The following is a 23045-nucleotide window of genomic DNA, read 5'->3' as shown; positions in this document are numbered from 1 at the left end:
ATAATCTGCTATCTTAGGAAATCAGAAAAGGGCCACATTAAAACTCAAAGTAAGGAAATGAAGGACATAATAAAAATAAGAGCAAGTATCACTGGAAAAGAAAAATCAATAAACTAAAATTGTGTTCTTTTAGAAGAAAATTAATATCTAGCTAGAATTCTCGGGGAAAAAAGAGAGAAGACACAAATTACCAATATCTAACCCCCTACACATTAAAGGATAACAAAAGAATATTGTGAACATAGTTATGCCGATAAATTTGACAACTTAGATAAAATAAATCTGTTGAAGGACACAACTAACAAAGCTTGCTCTATGAGAAACAGATAATCTAAATAGCCACAGAAACTGAATTAACAGTTTAAAACCTTCCTACCAAAAAACAAACAAACAAACAAAAATCCAGACCCAGGCTTCACTGCTTAATTCTGCCAGTTGAATAATCTTATAAATTGTATTTCAGAAAACAGAAGGAAACACAAATTCACTTTATGATAATAGCATTACCCTGATAGCAAAGCCAAGGCCATTACAAGAAAACGAGTTCAATATCCCACTCAGAGATACTTAAAACCTTAACAAAATATTAACAAACTGAATTCAGCAATATATAAAAGAATAAATACATCATAAGAAATTAGGGTTCATCCAATGAATACAAGGTTAGTTTATTATTTGAAAATGAATGCACTTTACTGTTTTATTAGACTCAGATAAAAAAAAAAACCATGGATAATCACCTCAATAGATGCAAGAAATCGACCTGACAAAGTTCAACACACAATCATGATTAAAAACACCTGGCAAATTAGCATTAGAAGAGAACTTCCTCAACCTGATAAAGGCTGTCTATGAAAAACCTACAGGTAACATCAAACTTAATGTTGCAAGACTGAACACCAGCCCTAAGATTGGAAGCAAGTATGACGGTCTGCTCTCACCACTAATATTCAATATTGTACTGAAGATTCTAAGTAGTACAATAAATTAAGAATAAGAAAGGAAATGTATTAAATTTGGAAAGAAAAAAGTAAAACTGTCTTTATTCACAGATAATATGATTGTCTAAGTAGAAAATTGTAAAGATTTTAGTTGTACAAAATCATGGTACATAAATTAATATAAAATAACCATCTCCATTTCCATATGCCAAAGAGGAACACCAAAAAATTAATTTTAAAAATAGTACTATTCATAATAGGATCAAAAAATTTTAAATACTTATTAAATAAATTTAACAAAATACAAGACTTGTACAATGAAATAAACTATTGAAAAAATTAAAAGATAATCTAAATAAAGAAGAAAGATACCATCTTCATAGATTAGATGGCTCAAAACTGCTATGTGTCAATTCTCTGCCAACTGATCTATAGCTTCAGAACAGCCCCGAAGAAAATTTCAGCAGACTTTTTTTATGGAAATTGAAAGTTGATTTTAAAATTTATATGGAAAAGCAAATGACAATTTTGATAAAAAAAAGAACAAAGTTGGAGGACTTAACACTCCTGATTTCAAGACTCACTGTAAAGTTATAATAATCCAGACAGTTGGAACTGGTATAAAAATAGACATATAAATCAATGGAACAGAATAGTTTTAGAAATAGACTGACATATCTAATTAAGTGACTTTTACCAAAAGTGCCTATGTAATTCAATGGGGAAAGAAGACTCTATTCCAAGAGCAGTACTGTAACGACTGAATATCCATATACAAAAAAATTAACCTCAATGCTTGCCTCAACTTATGTATAAAAATTACCTCAAAATAGGTCATAAACATAAAAGCCAAAACTATAAAATAAGAAAAGGGAATATCTTAGTTACCATAGGTTAAGCAAAGATTCTTCTTAGATGAGATACTAAAAAGCATGAACAGTAAAAAAATAAAAATTGATAAAGTGGGCTCCCTCAAAACTAAAAAGTTCTGTTCTTTGCCATTAAGAAAATAAAAAAGGAAATCACAGAACAGGTGCAAAAGTCATATCTGATAAAAATAATTACACTGTGATAAAAAACACTTAACTCAATAAGATAACCAACCCAATTTAAATGTGCAATAGTTTTGAATAGACACTTTACTAAAGATAGCTGAATGGCAAATATGCATATGCAAAGATGCTCAACATCATTAGTCATTAGGAAAATGCAAATTAAGACCACAATGAGATACCACTATACACTCACTAGAATGGCTAAAATTAAAAACTGACAATACCAAGTGTGAAAAAGTGTGGAGCAGATGGAACATACACATCAATTGTTAAACAAATTATGGTTTGTCCATACAATGAAATACTACTCAGAAATAAGGAATGAACTACTGATACAGGAAACACATGGATGAATCTCAAAAGCATTATGCTAAAGTGAAAGAAGCCAGAACACAGAAGACTACAAATTATGATTCCATTTATATGAAATTTTAGAAAAGGCAAAAGCAGTACCATTTTGCGTCAGTCTGCAAAGCAGATTGGTGGTTATCAGGAGCTGGAGATGAAGACTGACTGCAAAAGGTCACAAGGGAACCTTTTGGGAAGTGGAAATGTTATGATTGCAGTGGTAGTACATACTAAATACATTCAAAGCCCATCAACTTGTACCCTTAAAAATTTATGAAATTTTAAATTTAATTATAACTCTATAGAGCTAATTAAAAAGTCTATTATACTTTTAATTTTGGTAAGGGAAAGTTCTGTCAACATAAAAAGCAGTGCATGTGGACTTCACTATTATATTACATAAAACAGTGAGCTTTATTATTATACTATGTAAAAAACTAAATTTAGACTTTAAAAAAGTCTATAATAAGGATTATAAAAAGCTTTTTAAAGCAAACAAAACAAAACAACCCTCAATTATAGAAACAAAATACAAAGTCCCTGCTGAAAGAAATGTAAAATACAAGATATGGTCTCGACTTGAAGAAACAAAAACGAAAGCACAAAAACACAAGATTTTAAAACACATGTATGAAATTTTGTGACCTTGGCTGTTACAGAGTTTTCTAAACTACAGAAACTAATAAATACTTATGGAATGAAGGGGAAAAAAACAAGAGAAAAATTAAGCTACTGCTTACTCTTCGTCTGGGCTGGGGAAAGCCATCTCTGTGTCGTCGTCTTGTTCGGGAACGTGCCTGGATTCCCTGTCCTTTGTTCAGTGGGTCAAAAGATTCTGTAACAAATTAGCAGAAGGCATAATATGAGGTAAACAATTCACATACTTAAACAAAGACTAAGACTGGAAAAGAATAGTATCAGATAATACTATATTTATTACTTTGTGATAAAATAAGGATTTTACTTACTCAAAAGATATAGCATTTAAAACTTCATTAGAAATCAAGAAAACCTTTTAAGCTTACTGTGGGAAAGCTTAAAAAACAACACCAAATTAACTATTTATAAGAACTATATGGTATGAATTAACACTTTCAAAGCAGAGACCATTTGTGCCCTAGATTATTATCACACATTTTAACTGCTCCATAATGTCAATTAAGAGTTGTTCCAATCTTCTAAAATAAAGGATTTTCAGTGGACAGATTATACTGCACAAACCTGATGGAAAATCTGCTTCCAGATCCTGTTCAGTTTCCCCTTTTGAGAACTGCTTCAACTCTGAATCAGTCTCTTGCACAGCAGTTGACTTTAACGCATAATGATTCAACTCTTCCTCCCAGCTATGTGGAGTAGATACTGCCTCTGATTCAAGATCACCACTGTATGTACTTCCTTGGTCTGAAATATACAGAAAACACACCCTCAAAATAAGACAGAATCCTGACATGGCCAGGAACCTTCTTAAACCCCTGAATATCAAAAACTGAGATATGGCTGCTGGACAATTACATAGGTACATTCAAGAATGAAGTAACTTGTTTACCAGCCTCAGAGAACTGGATTCATATTCTGGCTATGTACTTTAAAGCATTATCTCAATCCTTAAAACTATTATCTGAGGTAGCTTTTATTATTTCTCATTACAAATTAGCACACAATCATAGACATCTGGTGGCCCCTACAAATAGCACCTGGGGCCTGGTGCACCCGGGGTATGGTCCAAGGATGCTAATACTTTCTGGGTTTGGATTACTAACAGAGGTTAGTAAATATTTCTAAGACCCAAAACATATTTACAATTACAAACCTTTTTCAAATATCTTGGTGTCTAAAAAGAGTTCTTGTTCAGAAGTTTGGGATCCTAAAGAAAAAGAAAAGCACATAATAAAAAAATTTATATGCATATACAGAGCAAATTATATCTCCAATGAAATGACTGTTACTATACACATGAATCACACTAGGGAGTTCTAAGTAAAGAGCCTTCATATGCATAAAGAATGATTCATTAATATATATATTTTTAATTATTATTATTATTTTCCCCTCTTTAATTCCCCCCCCCAACCACCACTTCCACCCCTGACCTATGGATGTTGCTGTTTCCTCTTAAGAACTGGATCTCTGAAGGCGGGGCGTATCCTCCCACACGCTCACAGTGAGCACCTGGGGCCTGGCGCACCCCAGGTATGGTCCGTGGCTCTACCTGGGATGCGAATCCAGGACCTTCTGCGTGTAAAGCAGACATGCTAACCACTACGCTATGGAGCCACACCCCATGATTCATTAATAAAATTAGACATTATAGATTACAACTTATAACAGTGGTTACACTTCCAAGTAGCAATATGAAAGAAGTCATGGCAAGAGGGACCTGTGTTTTGGATTCTGAACTCATGTGCTATCTCAAATTTTTTTTCCCATAATACAAATGCATGTGCTATCTCAAATTTTTTTTCCCATAATACAAAAACACACACATAATTTATCCACAGACTGACAAATCTGATATAAATTGCTTTCTACCCCGTAAAATATAACATACTTTAGAACTGCTTTAGAAAGCCAAGGCTTAGAATATAAGTTACATGGAGAAGCCAAGGTAAAATAAGGCTTGTCATCAGGAATTGAACTTCCAAACTAAATATAATATCAGAAAATTAGAAGATCAAACATAGGGACAATGTTCTAAGATATTAAAATCCACATATAAATGGGTCAGAATTAGTAGATTATGTACTAAAGAGAAAATGAGAGCAGAAACACTGAGATAATAACAAGTAAGCTTTTCACCCATCACTCAGAATATGTACAATTTAAAAACTTACTGGCAACGCAATAGAAAAGTTGACAGTGCTTTTTTCTAATACTATAGTGTTCCAAAGGCATTTATTATGCAAAATCAAAACCCCGTGGTTAGTTTTGTAAAAACTATCACTGAATAAAAGAAAAAGTTGTCAAGAAAGAATAATTTCTTGACTTATCAGTGATGCATGGAAAGGTCTTTGTGAAAATTCACCGATGTATTTCAACTATCTTAAACACCATTTTTCTCTCTCTCTCTTTTATTATATCTCTTCTTATATCCAAAAGTCAAGGAGCTGCTAATTAAGGCTAGAAACTTTTCTGAAATATATATCACTGAGTTCTGCTTAATATCATACATCATTTGCTCTGGAGTCAGACAAACCTAGGTTCAACTTCTGGTTCCATCATTTCCTGATTGCATAATGTGGACAAGTATAATATCCTATTTTACAAATCAGGAATCTGAAGTAATAGTACTCCTTAATAGAACTGTCGTGATGATTAAAGAAGGCAATGCACATAATGCACTTAGATCAATGCCTAGATATGGTAAGCATATAACTGTTAACTATTGTTGTTACCACTATTCTATACTCAAATTGTTTTCCACCCTAAGGTTCTATTTATCTTCTACCAACATGCTGGTTATTATGCAAGAGGAATTCTTATTTGGGGACCATGGCTTTGAGTACAAGGATAAAACTAAAGAATAATCATGAAATGTGGATTTATAGGTTTTTCTGGAATCATTAACAACTAAAAGTTGTACTGAATACTGGTACTTAATTTCCTTATAAAAAAGATATAGCTTTGGGATTTATCAACAAGTTTAGCAAACTCATAGACTTGGTATTTAAACATAATAAAGCTTTTAGAAACACCTTGACTGCCCAGATACTTAAAATTACTTGAGTTACCTGAAAATCTGTAGTTGTGTTTTTTCTTTCTTTACTTTAAAATTATACCAACCTCCCTGGGATAGTGTCTTCTCCTTCTCTTCATCTTCTGCAATCATTTCTGCCATCTCAAGGAGATCAGCTTCAAATGGATGTGAGGGAAGCTTTTCCTTAATGTCTTCAATACTCTCGGTGACTTTATCTTCGTTATCCAGGGACGATGGAATAAACATAGGGACAGGCATCTGAAACACCAACGACAGACTGAAGAGCTCCTTGGGCAACAGATTCATCATCAAAAATATTATTTGTGACATGACTAAAATACTAAACAAATTCAAGATACTACTATTGCTGATAATTAAAATGGTCTTGTTAGTTTGTTTTTACGAGACTACAGCCATTTAAATAAAAATCAGTAAGAGCTTTTCTGGAAACTCAACAAAATATGTCTCTGAATCCTCCAAAAGAATAATTAGCTAACACACTTTTGTTTTGTTTTTAATTCTATTTCTTGCTTAACATTTTCATACACCTGTTTCCCTTAAGAGTTCAGTACTGAGGAAAAATATATTTCCAAAAGAAAATATTTTTTCTTTAATAAAAAGTATTGGTCTTTTCACTGTTGCTAGAATGTGGTGTTCTAACACACACATACACAGTTTCTAACCTTTTTCTATTGACTGGTCTTATTATTCTAAGAAACCTTATAGAAAAGCTACATGGCAGTCTTCTCTCAGAAGGCAGGGTATAAACACAAGCACTCCTTTATATACTCCATATTAAGTAATATTGTATGATAACAGTCAACCAGAGTCTGGTGTATTTTACCAACAAGTGAACTTTTTAATGAAGCTGTAAAATAATAATAAAAAAAATGTATACTAAATTAATCTTAGTCTCTCAATGATTACTCACTGGAACTGGAATTCCAAACGGGACTGGAGCATACTGAGTATAAAGATGAAGAGGTATGGGCACAAACACTGGTACAGGAACTGGCACCACGAGGATCTGAGGAGGGCTTGGAATATCTTCTAATGAAAATGAAAATAACAAAAACAAAGAGGGTTAGAAACAAGATTTTAATTAAAAAAAATTTTAAGCATACAGAAATTTATAGTTCAAAAGAAGTATAATCTATGATATTAAGAGTTCATAGAAAGAAGAAATAACTGAAGTAGCAAAGAAAGGTTTGAGTATAGCACTAACAAAAAGTGGACAATACAATGTTTATCAATGACATGAAGATAAAATTAATAAAAGATAATTTGGATGAATGAATGAATGACTAGGAGAATTCAAACAGTGATCTTAGGTAAGGGGTATGGAAAGCTATTAAATGAATAAGTAGGGTAGGTTAAAGAGTTTGAATAGATAGCAGGGACCTTTTTGTGAGGTTATAATGTACATTAAATCATTTCTAGTATATTATAGGGAGCTATCTAGATGTTAGCTCAGAGTTATGTGACAAAAATCGCATTAAAAAAGATTAATTTGGCTGCCATCTTAGCACAGAATAAAAAGTATATAAAGTGTAAAAGCAGGAAGTAATTACAAGATGTAGAGCTAACATGATGAAGGCCTGAACTAGGGTGGTTATGATACCTAGGAAAAAGCACAAACATATATATAGCTGATGTTCTAATGTATAAAAATGAAACAGAACTTGGAAACTAACTTAAATATGAATCGGGAAAAAGTGGGAAGGATGGAGGATTCATTCAATTATTTAACAAGCATCTACAGAGTTTTTTTTATATATCAGAAAAATACGCTAGATAACTATAAAATCATTAATGTAGGAGAAAGGTACTGCTAGTTACAAGAAGTGAAAAGCTGACAATTTGTCTAGGGTTAAAAGCAGGAAATAATACAGGATCAATTTTATCATGGTGAAGGAGATGTTAAAATAAAAAAAAAAAAGTTAACTGAATAGAGATGTCTGATAACCAAGCTACAGAATACTAAATTAAAGTCACTACTGATACAATAAAACAGAACTAAGTCATCTACAGCCTTGCAATCCAATGTGGTCCATTACTGGGGAACATTGACATCACTGGGGAGCATGTAGGAAATATAAAGCCTCAGGCCCTATTGAATTAGAATCTACTTAATAAAATCTTCAAGTAATTCATATGCATATTAATGTTTGAGAAGCAATGGCCTATAGGACAACCTTCCAGATCTAGGATTCTTCTCTGGTTTAAAAATTCTGAATCTTTCTTTTGGCTGCATAAGGAGCTCCACAGCTCCATTCCCTAGTTAAATAAGCAAAGATGGTGAAAACTGTTTAAAACAACCATTTGAATTATTTAGAAATTGTTCTTAGGGTATACAGCAAATGGAGAAACATTTATTAAAGAAAATCTACTAAAATACAGTAAGAACAGTGGAAGTCTATGACAGCTAACCCACCACTTGCTCCACATCCCCAGCTTAGACAGTTCAGTTCACAGAAGCTGTACTCTGGGTGGGCATAGTCAAAAAGAGAATGGGCTTCTTCTCAGTGAGCTCCCAATCATGGGTTACAGATCTCACCAGGAAATGCCACCACCATTTCTCATTCTCTCCAACTTCAACTTTAGGAGGTTAATTTCCTGGTGATTGCAGCTGACAGACTGGGGACTCCCTTCCTCCACCCACTTTCCACCCACAGGATAGAGGTCCTACGGCAGGTCAAGAACAGTGGGGTCCAAATCACCCTCACCCCAGATCACTTGTAGGGCAGAGATTCTGTGTGAGGAGAGGTAAGCTGAGAAGAACAGATGCAGGCATCCTGCCCAGCATTCAGAGAAGTGGCTCAGAGATTATGCCTGGGGGAGAGGTAGTTTCTTAAGAAAAGAAACCGTGAAGCCCTCCTCAAAGGAACTGACTTTATCTGAAACAGAGTATAGAAAATTTGAAACCTAAAATGAAAACAACAGGCTCTCTTAATTAAGACCCTGTGTCTATAATTTCAAAGTCTATACTTAATTCCATAATATGACACTGCCATTAAGAAGGAAATTAAATGAAGTGTTCACAGTATGGTATTATCAATTAACTACCTTCTCTGCTGTAACTTGTTAAGTCTCAAATGGTGAAAATACCTAACTCATGGGTGTGAGAACCAAACTGAAAAATGTATACAAGCAATCAAGTACATTACCTAGTTAACAGTAGGCATTCAATTAATAAAGGCCGATCCCACATTCCTTTCCCCTAAAAAAAAATTAAGAAAGTGCAAGAAATATACCTGTCTGGCATTCTTTGTTTTGGGTATGTGGTTTGCATGAGGTGGCTTTAGTCTGTGTGATAGGTTTGCACAATAAAGCTTTATTTTTCAAAAGTCTTGGAGGCTGGGAAGGTGGCAGTTTCAGGGCATCTGTTTGTGTACTTGCCTAGTTAAAAACAAAAATCAAAAGAAAAAATAAATCAAAGAAAGCAAAGAGGTTTTCAAAAGCTTATCATGAATTACAGAAAATATTATAATTTCTAAAGAAATACTATATTGGTATCACATGGAAAACACAGAATATATTCAATTAAATATGTAAGGAATGTAATATTCCTGAAATAGCAATGACAGAATATTTTGACAGTATATATTGATTCTAAATACACCTAAATACTAGTTCTGTTTACCAAGAAAATGCTACTTCTATTGTAAGCCATTGTTGTTCAACTGCAAAGCTAGCTGGATTTAAAAATGAGAAATGTTTTCTTCTTGATTGAGTTAATCTTAGAAGCCTTTGCTTCAAGATGAGAAATAAGAAGAATCACTTATAATCATCTGACTGACTTAAAAAAAGATGATACGAATTTTATCGCAGAGACAAGGAAACACTTCAGAAATGTCATTGTTTTAGTTATAAGTTTCTCTCATTATTTATTTTCTTTTTAAGAGACAAAGCAAAAAATACTGAGAAAAAAAACGAATGGTTATTTACAGCATAACCTGCACTGGGTAGAAAACAAACTACATTTTAAAAATAGTTTATTTATAATCTGACTACATTACAAATGCCCCCAAAATCTTTTATGCTTGAATTCTGTACAATTCACTTTAAATCTGTACAGTTGGAAAAAACCAAACTATCAAACAAACCTTCAGTAAGTACATAGATAGCAAGCATTCAAAGAAATTAAAATATATAAAAGTCCTAATTAAATAACCAGAAAATCCTGTTCCTGAATGAAGATAAAATGAGCTCATGAAATTTATTTTATATAAGAATAAAGGGCAAATTAGCTTAGACATAGTCATACTGCATAAAAATAGAAAATACAGTAGCAATACCAATAAAAATTAAACTTACATCCCCAATGATTTTCGCTGTTACTGTTGGAACTGCACCTGACATAAATTAAAACATATATTTAGGATCTTATACATTTAACCATTATCATTAAAAGCTGTTTACTGGACAATAAACACAAAGACTCTCACAATAAAAACATGTATTAATTTAATCCATAATTGATAGGGAAAGACTATCATCTGAAGTATGGGAAAAAGAGACCTGGAAATTATGAAAACACTAATACCCTAACAGACTACTGTGAGCCGCCATTTCTAATATGAATGTGTCAAATGATTACTGATGGAAGAAAGATAGAGAATCACTCTATTCACCTCGAAATGGCTAGATAAATGCTTTCAAGTCAAGTCATACCTTGTAAAACGCTGTTAGAATTCACTGTGGGCTGAGCAGCAGGAGTACTTGCTAATGAGACTACATTAGCTATAACTGGAGTTGAATCTTTTCTTAGCGATGGGGGCCCTGCTGAAGCAGCTGACACCATGGAAATACTTGCTGATTAAAATAAACAAAAAATTGAAAACCTCATGTAATTTATATGCATATACATAGAAACCAACATCTAAGGACATAGACAACGCTTTTAAGTTAGAGTAAATTCTGTTGGAGCAGAGTCACTCCAGGATTAACTGGTTTTATTTTATCTAAATTAGTGGAACTTAAAAGCATCTCACATACTTTATATCTTGCATTACTATACAGATGGTATATTTATATTTAAGAGGCTATGTGATTTAGAGTCTGTCCTTTGCCACACTCTCAAATCCTTTTTTAAAGAATTCAAGGTATATATATCCAATTACAAAACATTAACTGCCATTCTTTCCCATAGAGTTCTTAAAGAGTTTATTTGATTCAATATGCTCAGGGAAAAGTAAAAGGACTCGTTTTTTACTTGGTTTTAATCTAAGGAGTTAAGCAAAAAGTAATCTAAATGTTAATGTCATTTAAATAGAATGAAATTTGTATTCCATGACAGTACTGACAATTGTTTAATGTTCCCAATCTGTAGAACAGTGGTTAGTCCCCAGCACTGATCAATGACTAAAGTTTAATTTTACCTGAACTGTTTTGTGAAGGCGGGTCACACATACTTTGCTGATTACAGAACATCAAGATACAAAGCAGGTTACAGAAATGTTTCATTTCTCCTCGCCATTTCAAAGATTCACTGAGTTTACCCTGTCGCTTACAACCGTCACATTTGGCCATCTGAAAAAGAAACAGAAGATAGTAACGAAGTAAGAAACAGACAGGTCTGGCAGAAAAAGTGGAATATACATAACAAGTCATGAAATTAACTTAATTTCAAATATTAAAAAAAGTCACACTACAGAGATACAGTGCCAATAAATAGTAATTAAAAAACGAAATAAGACCTATCTTCCTCAATGATTTCAGAAGATAAATTCACTTTACTTAACTAATAAATGAATAAAATTATAATTTTCAATATTTTAATGTCTTGAATAAAACTGTTGTGTCTTCTACAAGGAAATTAAAAACAAAAGGAATCTAACTTGAGCGACATCAGAATCTTCCAAAATCTTATTTTAATCCTGAAGAACATTATACACTTAATATTTGAAAGTTTAAATGATTAAACTGTCTTTCATACTTCATCAAATAAAAGAAGGGAATAATGTATGCTGTAACTTGAAAAACCTAGGAATGTGAATTACATTTACCTGATAGAACAGAACTGTGTATTTGGACATGCATTCTTCACAACAGAATTCTTCTACTTTCCCCCCCAAATTATTCTGTACCAGTTTGGGAGAAGTCTGTAAACAATAACTGCACATTTTACAGTGATTTCCCCAGAGTTTTGCCAAGTCATGTTTATAAAGCAATTTGCAACCTAAAAGATTCAGGAAAGATAAAATTAACATTAGGGAGAAATATTAAGTATCTCCATCTTTAATTTAAATGCCCTATAACAAAGTTTCCACACTTGAGTCTTCACCGAGATCAATACACAGGATCAATACTATTATTTAGAAAATATTATAGTCACAAAGTTAATTTGGTTAATGAAACTTCTGTTTCATTTGGGTATGTGATAACATCCTGGGTCACAATGTAAAATGTATTTCTTCTTTTGTGTTGTGGTCAAAAGGTTTGAAAGCCACTAGTCCAGTAGGCTAAACTTGTACAGTCTTAGAATAAAACAAAACATTCTAAACATGTAAGATAGTCATTTAAATCAATTATCTACCTCATATTGATTTGCAAGTGCAGGTCATTTATATTCAGAAACATAATGGCTGTTTAAAACAGTAACAGTATAATCTTGGGATGCTACCAAAATTTAAGGAATTGCCTTAAGAAGTGTAGACCTAAAAAATGCCTATCAACCTAATAAAATTAAAAGTTATTAAATAACATTAATGTTTTTCACTTTACCATCATCTTCTATAATACTCTGAGGATCTTTTCCTTCATTTTAAGATTTCTATGACACGAAGAATTAGATCAGAAAATAGTGAACCAAGTGTCAACAAAACAAAAAGACTTTGGTGTTTGTGTATAAAAAAGATAAACTTACATAGTAACAGCCTAATTCATTAACTGCTTTTAAACATGCTTTTAAACAACAAACATGCTTAGTAGGTAAGATAATCTTCTTTCTTTACCTTCACTACAGAATGACTTGTCAGCACCTGAGAATCGCACAGTCTCCTTTACAATTTTCTCAATTTTACAGTATTCACACATTGCCATTACATTATTTATTTTCTTATATTCATCAGAACAATTCTTGCCACAGAACTGAAACATTTTACCCTGCAAAGAAATAATCATTAAGTACTAAACATTTGGTTTATCTTACGAAAATCCTATCCCTCTTACTTTCAAAACAAATAGTGTAACTTTGAGAGATGAAAAGACAGAAACAATTTTACAGATAAGCTAGTTTATACTCAAATCCTTTACTATGACCCTGTACTTTACCTTATAGTCAAGAAGTTCTGGTTTTGTGCCAAAGAGACGGTTACAGTGCTGACACTTAAGTTTTACAACACTTCGTGCAAACCCAACATGTTGAGACTGGGCAGCAAGACGCTGGAGACCAGCTGCAGCAGAGCTATTAATGGAGGTGGGAGACACAGCAGAGGTGTTACCTCCTCCTGCTGACACTGTTGAACCTCTGGGGATGCTTACAATTACTTGGCCCTGAGATAAGGGCACTACTGAAGAATTCATTCCTGTTGGTTTGTTAAACAAATTCTGAAAAAAGCAAAAAAGATCAATCGCATCATTTGTTCAAACAAGAAAGTACTAAGTATGCCAAGCACAGTTCTAGGCAATTAATGATACAATTGTGAACAGGGGAACCTCTCTGCCTTGGAGCAGCTTATCATTGACTGGGGGCAGTGTCATTTATATTCAAAAAATAAAATTATTTAACTAATGATCTTCAAAAATAATATCCTTCTGATAGATAATATAGGTGATAACATAACCATTTAATTTTATAGAAGGCATTTAAATGACATACTTCCAAATACAGGATGAATCAAAATATCTAAATTTAATAGAACTGAGATAGAAATTTAGGCAATCTAGGCACTAGCGAAGACCTAATAAGTTTCCATTACTATAGGAGGCGACTCACTGACTGGAGAAGAGGAAGATTCGTGAAGCCATACCTGGAAAGCTACCACACAACTGTAGCTGCAGAAGTTGCGTATGCTTCCATCTGACATGGCTAGGTGATACTGAGGGATTGCTGAGGTTTTACAACTGTTACACTGAACTTGGACACCTTAGCAAATCAAAATAAAAACTAATGAGTAATATATACAAATGTGCACAAATGTATGAGAAGATAAATATTATGTAATATAAGAAAATTCAAGGGCCGGTTCAAGTTGCAGGAACCAAAACTAAACTTAATCGTGTCATATATAGACAAAAATTAACCTAACATTAAAAATATTTTTTTAAAAGTTGTCACAGTTTATCCTGAAACTCTAAAATAAATGAATCTTAAATATATCAAGTGAGGATAAAGAAAATATATTCAAGAAGCCAAATGAAATTCTTCTGGCAAGGAGGAATGCACAAATAGGCAAGTAAATAAACATAAAATAAGCAATAAAGGTAATAGGTGATATTTTATAACATAGATCTGAAATATTTTACATTTGTCTTAAAAATCAACTAAATTTGGACAAAAATCAGTGTAGTAAAAACAAAGCAATAATCATATTGTTTCAATTATATTTATATAGTTTACAAAACCAATATTACCTGCAGAAGTAACCATTTTAACTCTGTAAGCAGATAAGCAATTAACAGAACAGAAAAGCTCTGTCTTTCCCAAGCTATTGGTATTTTCAATCATTTCTGCTGAGGATCTCAATGATTTGCAAAGCGCACATGGTGTAATTTTGGCTGATTTCTATTAAGAGAATAAAATAACATTCATTTTTACCAAATTAAAAGTAAAAACATAATTGTTTGAAATGTTTATACTTAACAATGTTGAAATATTTTAAATTAGTGGCTTTCAAACTTTTATGATTACAATCCTCAGTAAGAAATACATTTTACAAAGAGACCCAGTATACACATATTTCTGAGGTTCTGTGTTTGTGTATTATACAATGTGCCAGGTTCTATACTAGGTACTTTCTCATTCTTACTTCATATAATTCTAAAAACATTCCAGTGACATACCTATCTGCAGATAAGAAATGGACTCGGAGAGTTTAACCTTTATCCCCAAGGTAAAATTCTATTTGATTAGAAAGTCTAGGAATCGAACAGAGACCTGCTTTACTTCTAAATCCAAGTTCTTTCTCTACACTACAGTACATACTATTATGTGAGAAATTTAACAAGTATTGGCTAAATTATAAGTAATAAACAAATTTAAAATTGTGATGTTTCAACCTATTTCTTCTCTTGTGGAATATGAACAGTATTTTTACTTGATTGACTCCAAGTGACTCTTAGCACTTGACAGAACATCAGGAAAACAGTGTTTTGGACAATGATAAAGCACATGAAGATACTATTGGGTTTCCTCCCTTGTGAAAGCAAAAACAATGTGTTTCTAAAAGAAGGAATAAATAGTGAAGCTACGCCCTTTTAATGTGTTTGCAATAGTACACAGAAATAAATGGAAACACTGTATAATGTTTAACAATTACAAAATCATTGCAAAGTTTTAAGAACAATTTAAATAAATTTCCCAATCAACATTATTAAATTCACAAATTTTGGTAGATTGTATAAAAATTCACTAGTCTGAGACAAAAAAAAAATTGACCATTGACCAGCAAATGTAGTAAAACAGGAAAGAATTATAAAATTTAAAATGTAAAAAGTTCTTACTATTCTTTTGGCTTTATCAATTTGAAAACCGAATTTTTGATCAAAATTTACTAATAAAATATAAATCTAGTACAAACGAAACTGCATAAGACAATTGTCATACAGGAATTCATCTGATTCATCCTCTACAAACCTCAATTCACAAAATAATATATAACCCACAATTATTTTTCCTATTTCATGAAGAGAAGGAAAAATCTTTTAAACAATTAATGGTATGATTTTTATTTTCTGAATGGCAATTTCAACCATATGGATCTGATTTGAAGAATACGTACGCAACTTGGACCTTATCCTGTCAAATTAAAAAACGTTATGTGTGTGGGGGGGATATATATATATATATAGATATATATATACACATCCCAAAATATATTTCAAAGATTAGTCAAGGCAACACACCAAAAGGATGGGGATGGTTATCTCTAGGAGATGCATTATTTTTCTTCTTTGTGCTTTTGTGCATTTTCAAAATATGTTCAAAAACACAAATCACATATGAAATAAAAAAGCCATATCCTAAAAACATGTATTTCAAATGCATGAATAGAAACAAATGCTACTTATAAAACTGTTATAAAGTTTAACAGGCATTCATTACTATTTATATGTGAAAATATTAATTAAGCTAATAAGATCTTATTATTTTTGTGACAGCATTTTCATAATTTTCACCAAAAAATTTAGATACCCTTGAAATGAACAAAGACATTGGGATTAAATATGTTCATGTACCTGCTTATATGCTGTAACACATGTTGAACTACAAAACTTCTTAGACTGTCCCTCTATCTGAAGCATGTGGCATTGTCCAGAGCCACTGTAACAATAACCCCCACAGTTCTCACAACAGTTCATAGTGAGGTTGTTAGCAGAGCGAAACTTAGAGAAGCAGGCATCACTGCAAAGTTTATGTACCACGTTTTGGTAATTAACTTCATGTCGAATCTAGAAATTAAAAAATAACATACAAACAACAAACAGAGACTATTAAAAGCTGTTCTTTAAACACAAATATTAGGCTCCTCCCCACAAAAAAGTAAAAAGGTAACTTACAACAGCATTCTTCTGACACATGCTGCATTTGGTTGAAATACTATTCGTATTTATGGTAACAACAGGTTTTCTTTTCAGTTCATACGTTGACAAACATGACTGACTGCAAAAATCTTTACTAATGGTGGTATTTTCAAACTGGGCACTAATCACATCCTTTGGATTTAAAATGTCTCTGAAAATGATAACAAAGATAAAATAAGCCACAGCATAATTCATTTTTTTCCTTTTTGTGAGCTAAATAAAATACACAAGCAATTATAGTATAGGGAAAGGACACTGTTATTTAAATCAGAAAATCTCGGTTTTCTTGGATAAGCTGATTAATTGGCTTTGGTCCTTAAGTTCTGTTCTATGAAACTGACCTAATACAGACTTACTTCATGGAACTGTTAAGAGATTAAAAGGATATACCTCAGTTATCACTCATTATTCTCTAGTAGGTGAAATTATATATTTTAATTTTTTTTCTTCAGGCTCATCCATATTTTCAAAATATTCTTTAAAAATATTGTACTTAAAATTTTTGAAAACCACTACCTTTTAAAAGTAAAAATACATTTCAAATTACAGTGAACATTCTAGCATGATTATATAAAACTGAACATTTCTGTATCTAAATAATTTAATTTGTAGGCATTAGTAGCAAAAGCAATGAAGATTAAAGGCTCCCTACCACTCCACACATTATCCCACCTGCAAACCAGGTATCATCCTACATAGCAGTTTATCAAACAGTTTAAGTATAAACCATTTTAAAAATCAATTTTTTAAGAACATTTTGATGAAATTTTCTAAATGGTGTCTCTAGTCCCATGAGTACACACTCAAAAAGTAAATAAATAAACTATTTTCATTCCTGCATCTTAAACAGATTATACAAACTACTTTTTACAAAAGATCACAAAGCTACTTCAATAAAAGATAACAGTAAACATCACGGGAATCATCACAAAGGAAAAGCTGATATTGCACTATGTTGCAATACATACCTCATCTACTACTCTACTCCAGACTATTCTACTTTCTGCATTTTTTGCCTTTGCAGTTTTTTTATTAAGTTTTATTGTATTTCATTTATAGAATTTATTGAACAGTTGTATTGAACCAAGCACTAACTAAACCCTATCAAGATATGGTACAAATATGCATTCAAGGAGCTCACTGTCTACTGGAACAACTAGATAAATGACATAAAATATTATAACAGAAGGATTCTTAAAATATGAATAAGCAGTATAATAAATTTGAAAAAGGTATGTATAATGTACTATAGAAACAGAAATGAAAAAAATTATTTCAGATAATATGTGACATGAAATGCTATCATCCAAAAAAAGGTGCCATCTGAGCTGGACCTTAAATAGTTTTCTAAAAAATTAAGGAGATAAGGGTTGAGGGCAGCATAAATCAAGTCAATGGAAGTATAAAAGTAGGTATTTCTCACTGCTCTCAGTGTGCTTAGTGTCCAATTAGATCTTATTGTAGTAGATTACATCTTATGCCAGAATGAGAAGATACAATCTCATCCTAGATAGTGAAAATTCAGAAATGGTACAGACAATCCTGAAACAGTTATTTCTTTGAGTGCCATTACAGCAAGAAATCTGATCTTTCTAACAGGACTAACAAAATTACCCTCCAAATTACCTCTCTTTATGTAGGATTTAAAATATTTTTTTTCATCAGATCCCTATTACTAAGGAAACCTAAAAATTAAATAATGATTAGCCAAAACATATTCAGTTTAAGTTCAAGATGCTAAGAGATATGGTTAATAAAAGATTAAGAAAAGCAAAACTGCTATTCCAAATGGCTAGTGAGTTTCTATTACCTAAGTGTTGCTGCTTTATTTCTACTGATCTATAACAGCAGCAGTAGTTATCAGTTAAGAAATTTTTTCTATCTCCACCTATTCAAATTAAACTGAAATCCTTCTTATAAAGACTGACTTACAAATTAACTATATGAATTATGGGGGGAGGGGTGCAAGTACCAAAATTAACCAGCTATGTGACACTGAGCAATTCTTTTAACTTCTCTGACTCTAATTTCCTTATATTTAACATACAACCCAATTCAACAATTTTATAATCAGATAACCGGATTATTCCAAACTGTTGCAATGACTGTGTAAAATAAGAGGAAAGAAAAGGGAAGGAAAGGCAAAGTGGTGAAAAGGAGATGAAAGAGTAGTTTAGGAAGTGAAACGGAATACAAGTAAAAATAAGACTGATCAGTGGTTGAGGAATGAACAACAAGAGGAAAAGGTATTCTATAAAATGAGAAGCAGAGAAAGACAGAAGTTGAAGAAAAAAAGGTTAAAGTGATAGGTAAGTAAGAAGAATATGAAGTAAAAATAGAAAAGGGCAAATGAAAAAGAACAAGGGATAAGAAAAAAAAGGTAACAGTAAATGAATGAAGCGGTACAGTTACAAGTCACAGAATGACAGGCTGAAAAAATGGAAAATTTATGAGTAGCAAAGAAAAATGTAATTTTAAAGAATAATTGAATTATGTAAGATAAACACAGAGATAAGCTATAACATGTACATAAAAATGACGTGTTTTCAGATAATACTAGGCAAATACCAGAGACCAAAGGGATATAATTTAGATTTAAAGAATAACATACGGGACAAGAATAACAAAACAGAAAGAGAGTACACATTTTAAAACTTCTCTGAGTATTCTATGGTCATTTTGAAATTTACTCATTAATCTTTGAAAGAATTATCTATGACTATTATTATGAAAGGAGAAATACCACTGAAATTTTAGAAAGTGCTGATCCCTAAAGAATTAAAGAAAGAAACAAAAAAGGAGGTTATTATGTAAAATTATTTCACTGAAAAATAGAAAACAGGAAAAAAGTCTATCAAAATTATAATTTTCAAGCTGCTTTTTATCTTAGAATCTGATGAATACGTCAGAATATAGAAATTAGGCATGTGGTATAGTAAGTATTCATTTTTAAAAGCATGGTCCATAATTCGAATAATATAAAAAAAAAAGTCTATTTTTGCTAATTAAACTTGAGATATAAAGGGATGTGCAAATGACTAACTTCCAGAAAAATATCTAATCATATTTAAATTTCTTTTAAGTCTCTTATCTATAAGCCTTTTTCCAAGTGAACCAGAAGAGGGAGCACCTTTTTCCCTTTCTAGACAAAGAAAGGACAGCATCCATGTGAGGAACCATAGACGCAAATTCTAAACTAATAAATCATAGTTTGAATAGCTTAATAATATAAGCCAAAGTACTTCAGAACCAAAGAATTATTCACCTTTTTCTAATTTATTTAAAGTTTTTATCAATAACCTTACAATATTAGCCAAAATTAGTTCCTATTATTCAAATATATTAGGATGGCTTTATAAGGTCTAAGGTCATACTTTTTTTGTTATTCAACAGTGAAATGAAATCTCTGAGGTAGTTTAGAGATATTGAAAAGATAAAAATACATATACTTGAATCCATTTAATGTCAACAAGTATTAAATGAATTCCAATTACATAATAGAAAACATAACTTTAAATATTTAGGATTTAAGTATCTATTGCCTACAGTTACAAGGTAAAATATTATGGTCATATAATACCCTTAAAATGGTGTGTGTATATATAATACATATAATTTTTTAAGTAATGCATCTCAACTAACAAGGCTGAAAAGCTTGGTTTCAAAAATCTCTCTTAATATATAAAGGGTACATTATTTAAAGTTGAAAGAAGTAGCATCCAGAAAGAAAAGTGACAACTTATTTGTTGGTACTAAATTAAGTGATTATTTCTCAAAAAATCACATAGAAATGTACAAAATTAAACAAATACATGGATAAGAACAAAGTATCTTAAAAGAAAGGAAACAAACAAGATAATTTAGAATTCTGCTATACTTAGAGCAACTTGAACAAGTTTTCTTGGTGGGAGGAGGTGGTGGGCGGGCAGGTGGAACTGTGTATCCAGTGAGGCACAGTGTAGAGCAGAAAAGCTGTGTAGATCCTTTCCTCTGATATGCAGTTTGCCCCTTCTGAAGGATTTTTTTACAGCCAGAACAGGAAACTCGAACAGCTGTGGCAGGAACTGAAGGAAGCATTTTATTCATGCCAGATGATGCCAGAGAAGGTTGAAAGCCAGTAGTCAACTGTGGAGCTTAAAAAAAATTCAAAGAAAAATGTTTTACTTTTTACCATGAATTTTAAGTATGCATCCTTTCTTCCTCTTCTAGAACTGGTCTTGAAATCCAACACTAATTATGCAATATACAATTAAAGCCATTCTAAACGGGCAGAGAGAACTGCCTCATTAACTAATACAAGTAGATACTTCTTCTCACTCATATTGGTCAGAATAAACAAACATGATTCATTTATTCAGTTCTGTTTCTTACCAAGAGGACTGCCACTGACTGAAAACACAGCACTAATTTTCAGTTCCCCCTCCTGAGTTTTTTGCTGTTGGCCATGATTATACTCCTTTAAAAAAAGAAAATAAGTAAATAAATAGGTAATAAAGTATCTAAAGAAATCCAGACATTCAAGACATTTTTACTATTACTATGTAGAGGTGGAAAATGTTTATTAACTGCATTAACATTAATAAGAAATAACAGTAGCAAACTATAATGAGAATATAAGTTTGTATATGCTGAGAGTAAAAAGCAGCTAGTCTATTTAGCTTGTAGCACTACCAGATATTTACAAATTATTTTTGAAAATTCTTATTTAAAAAAAATTTTTTTTAGGCAAGGCAATCTTTGGTTGACCTCACAGATTGCAAGGACCTTGTCAGCTTACAATCCCTGATTTTTTTATTTTTTAATTTTTTATTTTTTACGCCTACAGCACCTGGTCTTCCTAGGTGGTCTCCCACCCAAGTACTAACCAGGCCCAACCCTGCTTAGCTTCCAAGATCAGGATGGGATCGGGCTTGTTCAGGGTAGCATGGCCACAGACTTAATATTTTTACAATATTTTAAGTTGCTGTTTATCTGTTATAAAAGTAATACACCCTATACAAAATTTAGACAAGTAGAAATAAGAAAAACATTCTAATCATATTTCCATCACCCCAAAACAACCATTATTTTTTTGGTATATTTCTTTCCAGTCTTTTCCCCTCCTGCACTGAGGTTTTTTCTTTACATGGTTGTAATTATACCAAATATACCATTCTTACGAAATGATTTTTGGATCACTTGAATCAACTGAGCATTTGCATATTATTACATATTATTAAAAAATAACTTCTAGTGGCTAAATGTGTTTTTTAATGTTGAAGTCCATGAGTCCTTGAGATCTATTCAGATATATTATAAGGGGTCTGAGAGTTCTAAAAGAATTATTTTTTAAAACTATATCTTTATTTCAATGACTCTTTTAGTAAATGTAAACATATTTTAAGTCATAAATAACCACATATACCTGAGTTATGCTATAAGTTTTCGGTGCCAACTTTGCTTTTACAATTATTGCACTGTGAAATCTTTAGGTGGTAGATTTAACTTTTATTTTAATTCATTGTTTATCACACTGAAACTTGCAAAACCCCACAAGACTTGTTATTCTTGGAATTCTCAGGTAATTCTGACATACTCCCTTTTTTTGTGAGGGGTGTCTGTATATTACTTGAGTTTGAGAAATACTGATATATTTTAATAGATTACACAGAAAACAGATTGGGGTGAAGTAAGTGAGGTATCTGCCTCAAACATAAACTTAAAATCCAGTAAACAAGACAAATAATATTTTATAATGCAATATTTTTTGAAAATCAAAAATGCAAAACTCCATGATGAACACAATACCAAAACTTTAAATAAGGACAGGATCAGTACTACTGATTTTTCCTTTGAATGCAGGCTTCAATTTGATGGCCCTGCGTGGCACTGAGATTATATAACCCCAACCTAGTATTGGTCCATTTGTTTCCACACATTTGGTATAATCAGTAATGACATGATGGACACCTTTGTGAACACTCATACTCTTATTTTTAAGATTAACTCCTACGAAAAGGATCCTTACAGTGCAATTATTAGGCAAAAAGGTACATAGTAAAAGTTCTTGGTACACAATGACAGACTTTCTCAAAAAATTATGTTTATTCTAGTAATTTGTGAAAAAAGCCATTTAAAAGTCTTTTCTCACTGGCGTTTCAATTTGCAGTTTTCTTTTAAATATCAATTTACAAAAAAAGTATAACATTAACCCTCCACAGTATGTTATCAACATTTTCTCAACACATACTTTGAATTAAAATTTTATGTACTGCAAGTTTC

General features: G+C 31.9%; 1 protein-coding gene and 1 non-coding gene across 8 annotated transcripts in view; both read right to left on the bottom strand.

Moving 5' to 3' along the window:
• The window catches only part of ZMYM4 (zinc finger MYM-type containing 4), a 144916-nt gene that overhangs the window by 30570 nt on the left and 91301 nt on the right, over nucleotides 1-23045 (bottom strand). For all 7 annotated transcript variants that reach the window (XR_895767.2, XM_011357958.2, XM_023529353.1 and 4 more), the window contains 18 exons: nucleotides 21156-21240; nucleotides 20662-20917; nucleotides 16761-16935; nucleotides 16440-16652; nucleotides 14616-14766; nucleotides 14012-14127; nucleotides 13314-13589; nucleotides 12995-13145; nucleotides 12047-12219; nucleotides 11420-11570; nucleotides 10713-10853; nucleotides 10356-10393; nucleotides 9293-9437; nucleotides 6970-7088; nucleotides 6125-6296; nucleotides 4155-4208; nucleotides 3566-3745; nucleotides 3085-3179 (listed from right to left, as the gene is read on the bottom strand). Coding sequence is in view for 6 of the 7 variants with exons in the window: in XM_011357958.2 (XP_011356260.1) it covers nucleotides 3085-3179; nucleotides 3566-3745; nucleotides 4155-4208; nucleotides 6125-6296; nucleotides 6970-7088; nucleotides 9293-9437; nucleotides 10356-10393; nucleotides 10713-10853; nucleotides 11420-11570; nucleotides 12047-12219; nucleotides 12995-13145; nucleotides 13314-13589; nucleotides 14012-14127; nucleotides 14616-14766; nucleotides 16440-16652; nucleotides 16761-16935; nucleotides 20662-20917; nucleotides 21156-21240 (2691 nt within the window). In the remaining variant the exon portion in view is untranslated. The remainder of the gene's footprint in view (nucleotides 1-3084; nucleotides 3180-3565; nucleotides 3746-4154; nucleotides 4209-6124; nucleotides 6297-6969; nucleotides 7089-9292; nucleotides 9438-10355; nucleotides 10394-10712; nucleotides 10854-11419; nucleotides 11571-12046; nucleotides 12220-12994; nucleotides 13146-13313; nucleotides 13590-14011; nucleotides 14128-14615; nucleotides 14767-16439; nucleotides 16653-16760; nucleotides 16936-20661; nucleotides 20918-21155; nucleotides 21241-23045) is intronic.
• On the bottom strand, nucleotides 21601-21720 carry LOC111738279. Its single transcript, XR_002779790.1, has one exon. It is a non-coding gene; the product is annotated as a 5S ribosomal RNA (ribosomal RNA).

Source organism: Pteropus vampyrus, unplaced genomic scaffold (genome assembly GCF_000151845.1).
Source record: "Pteropus vampyrus isolate Shadow unplaced genomic scaffold, Pvam_2.0 Scaffold36, whole genome shotgun sequence".
Classification (NCBI taxonomy): Eukaryota; Metazoa; Chordata; class Mammalia; order Chiroptera; family Pteropodidae; genus Pteropus; species Pteropus vampyrus.
Note: the sequence above shows the minus strand (reverse complement) of the source record. Positions and strands in the feature narration are given on the sequence as shown.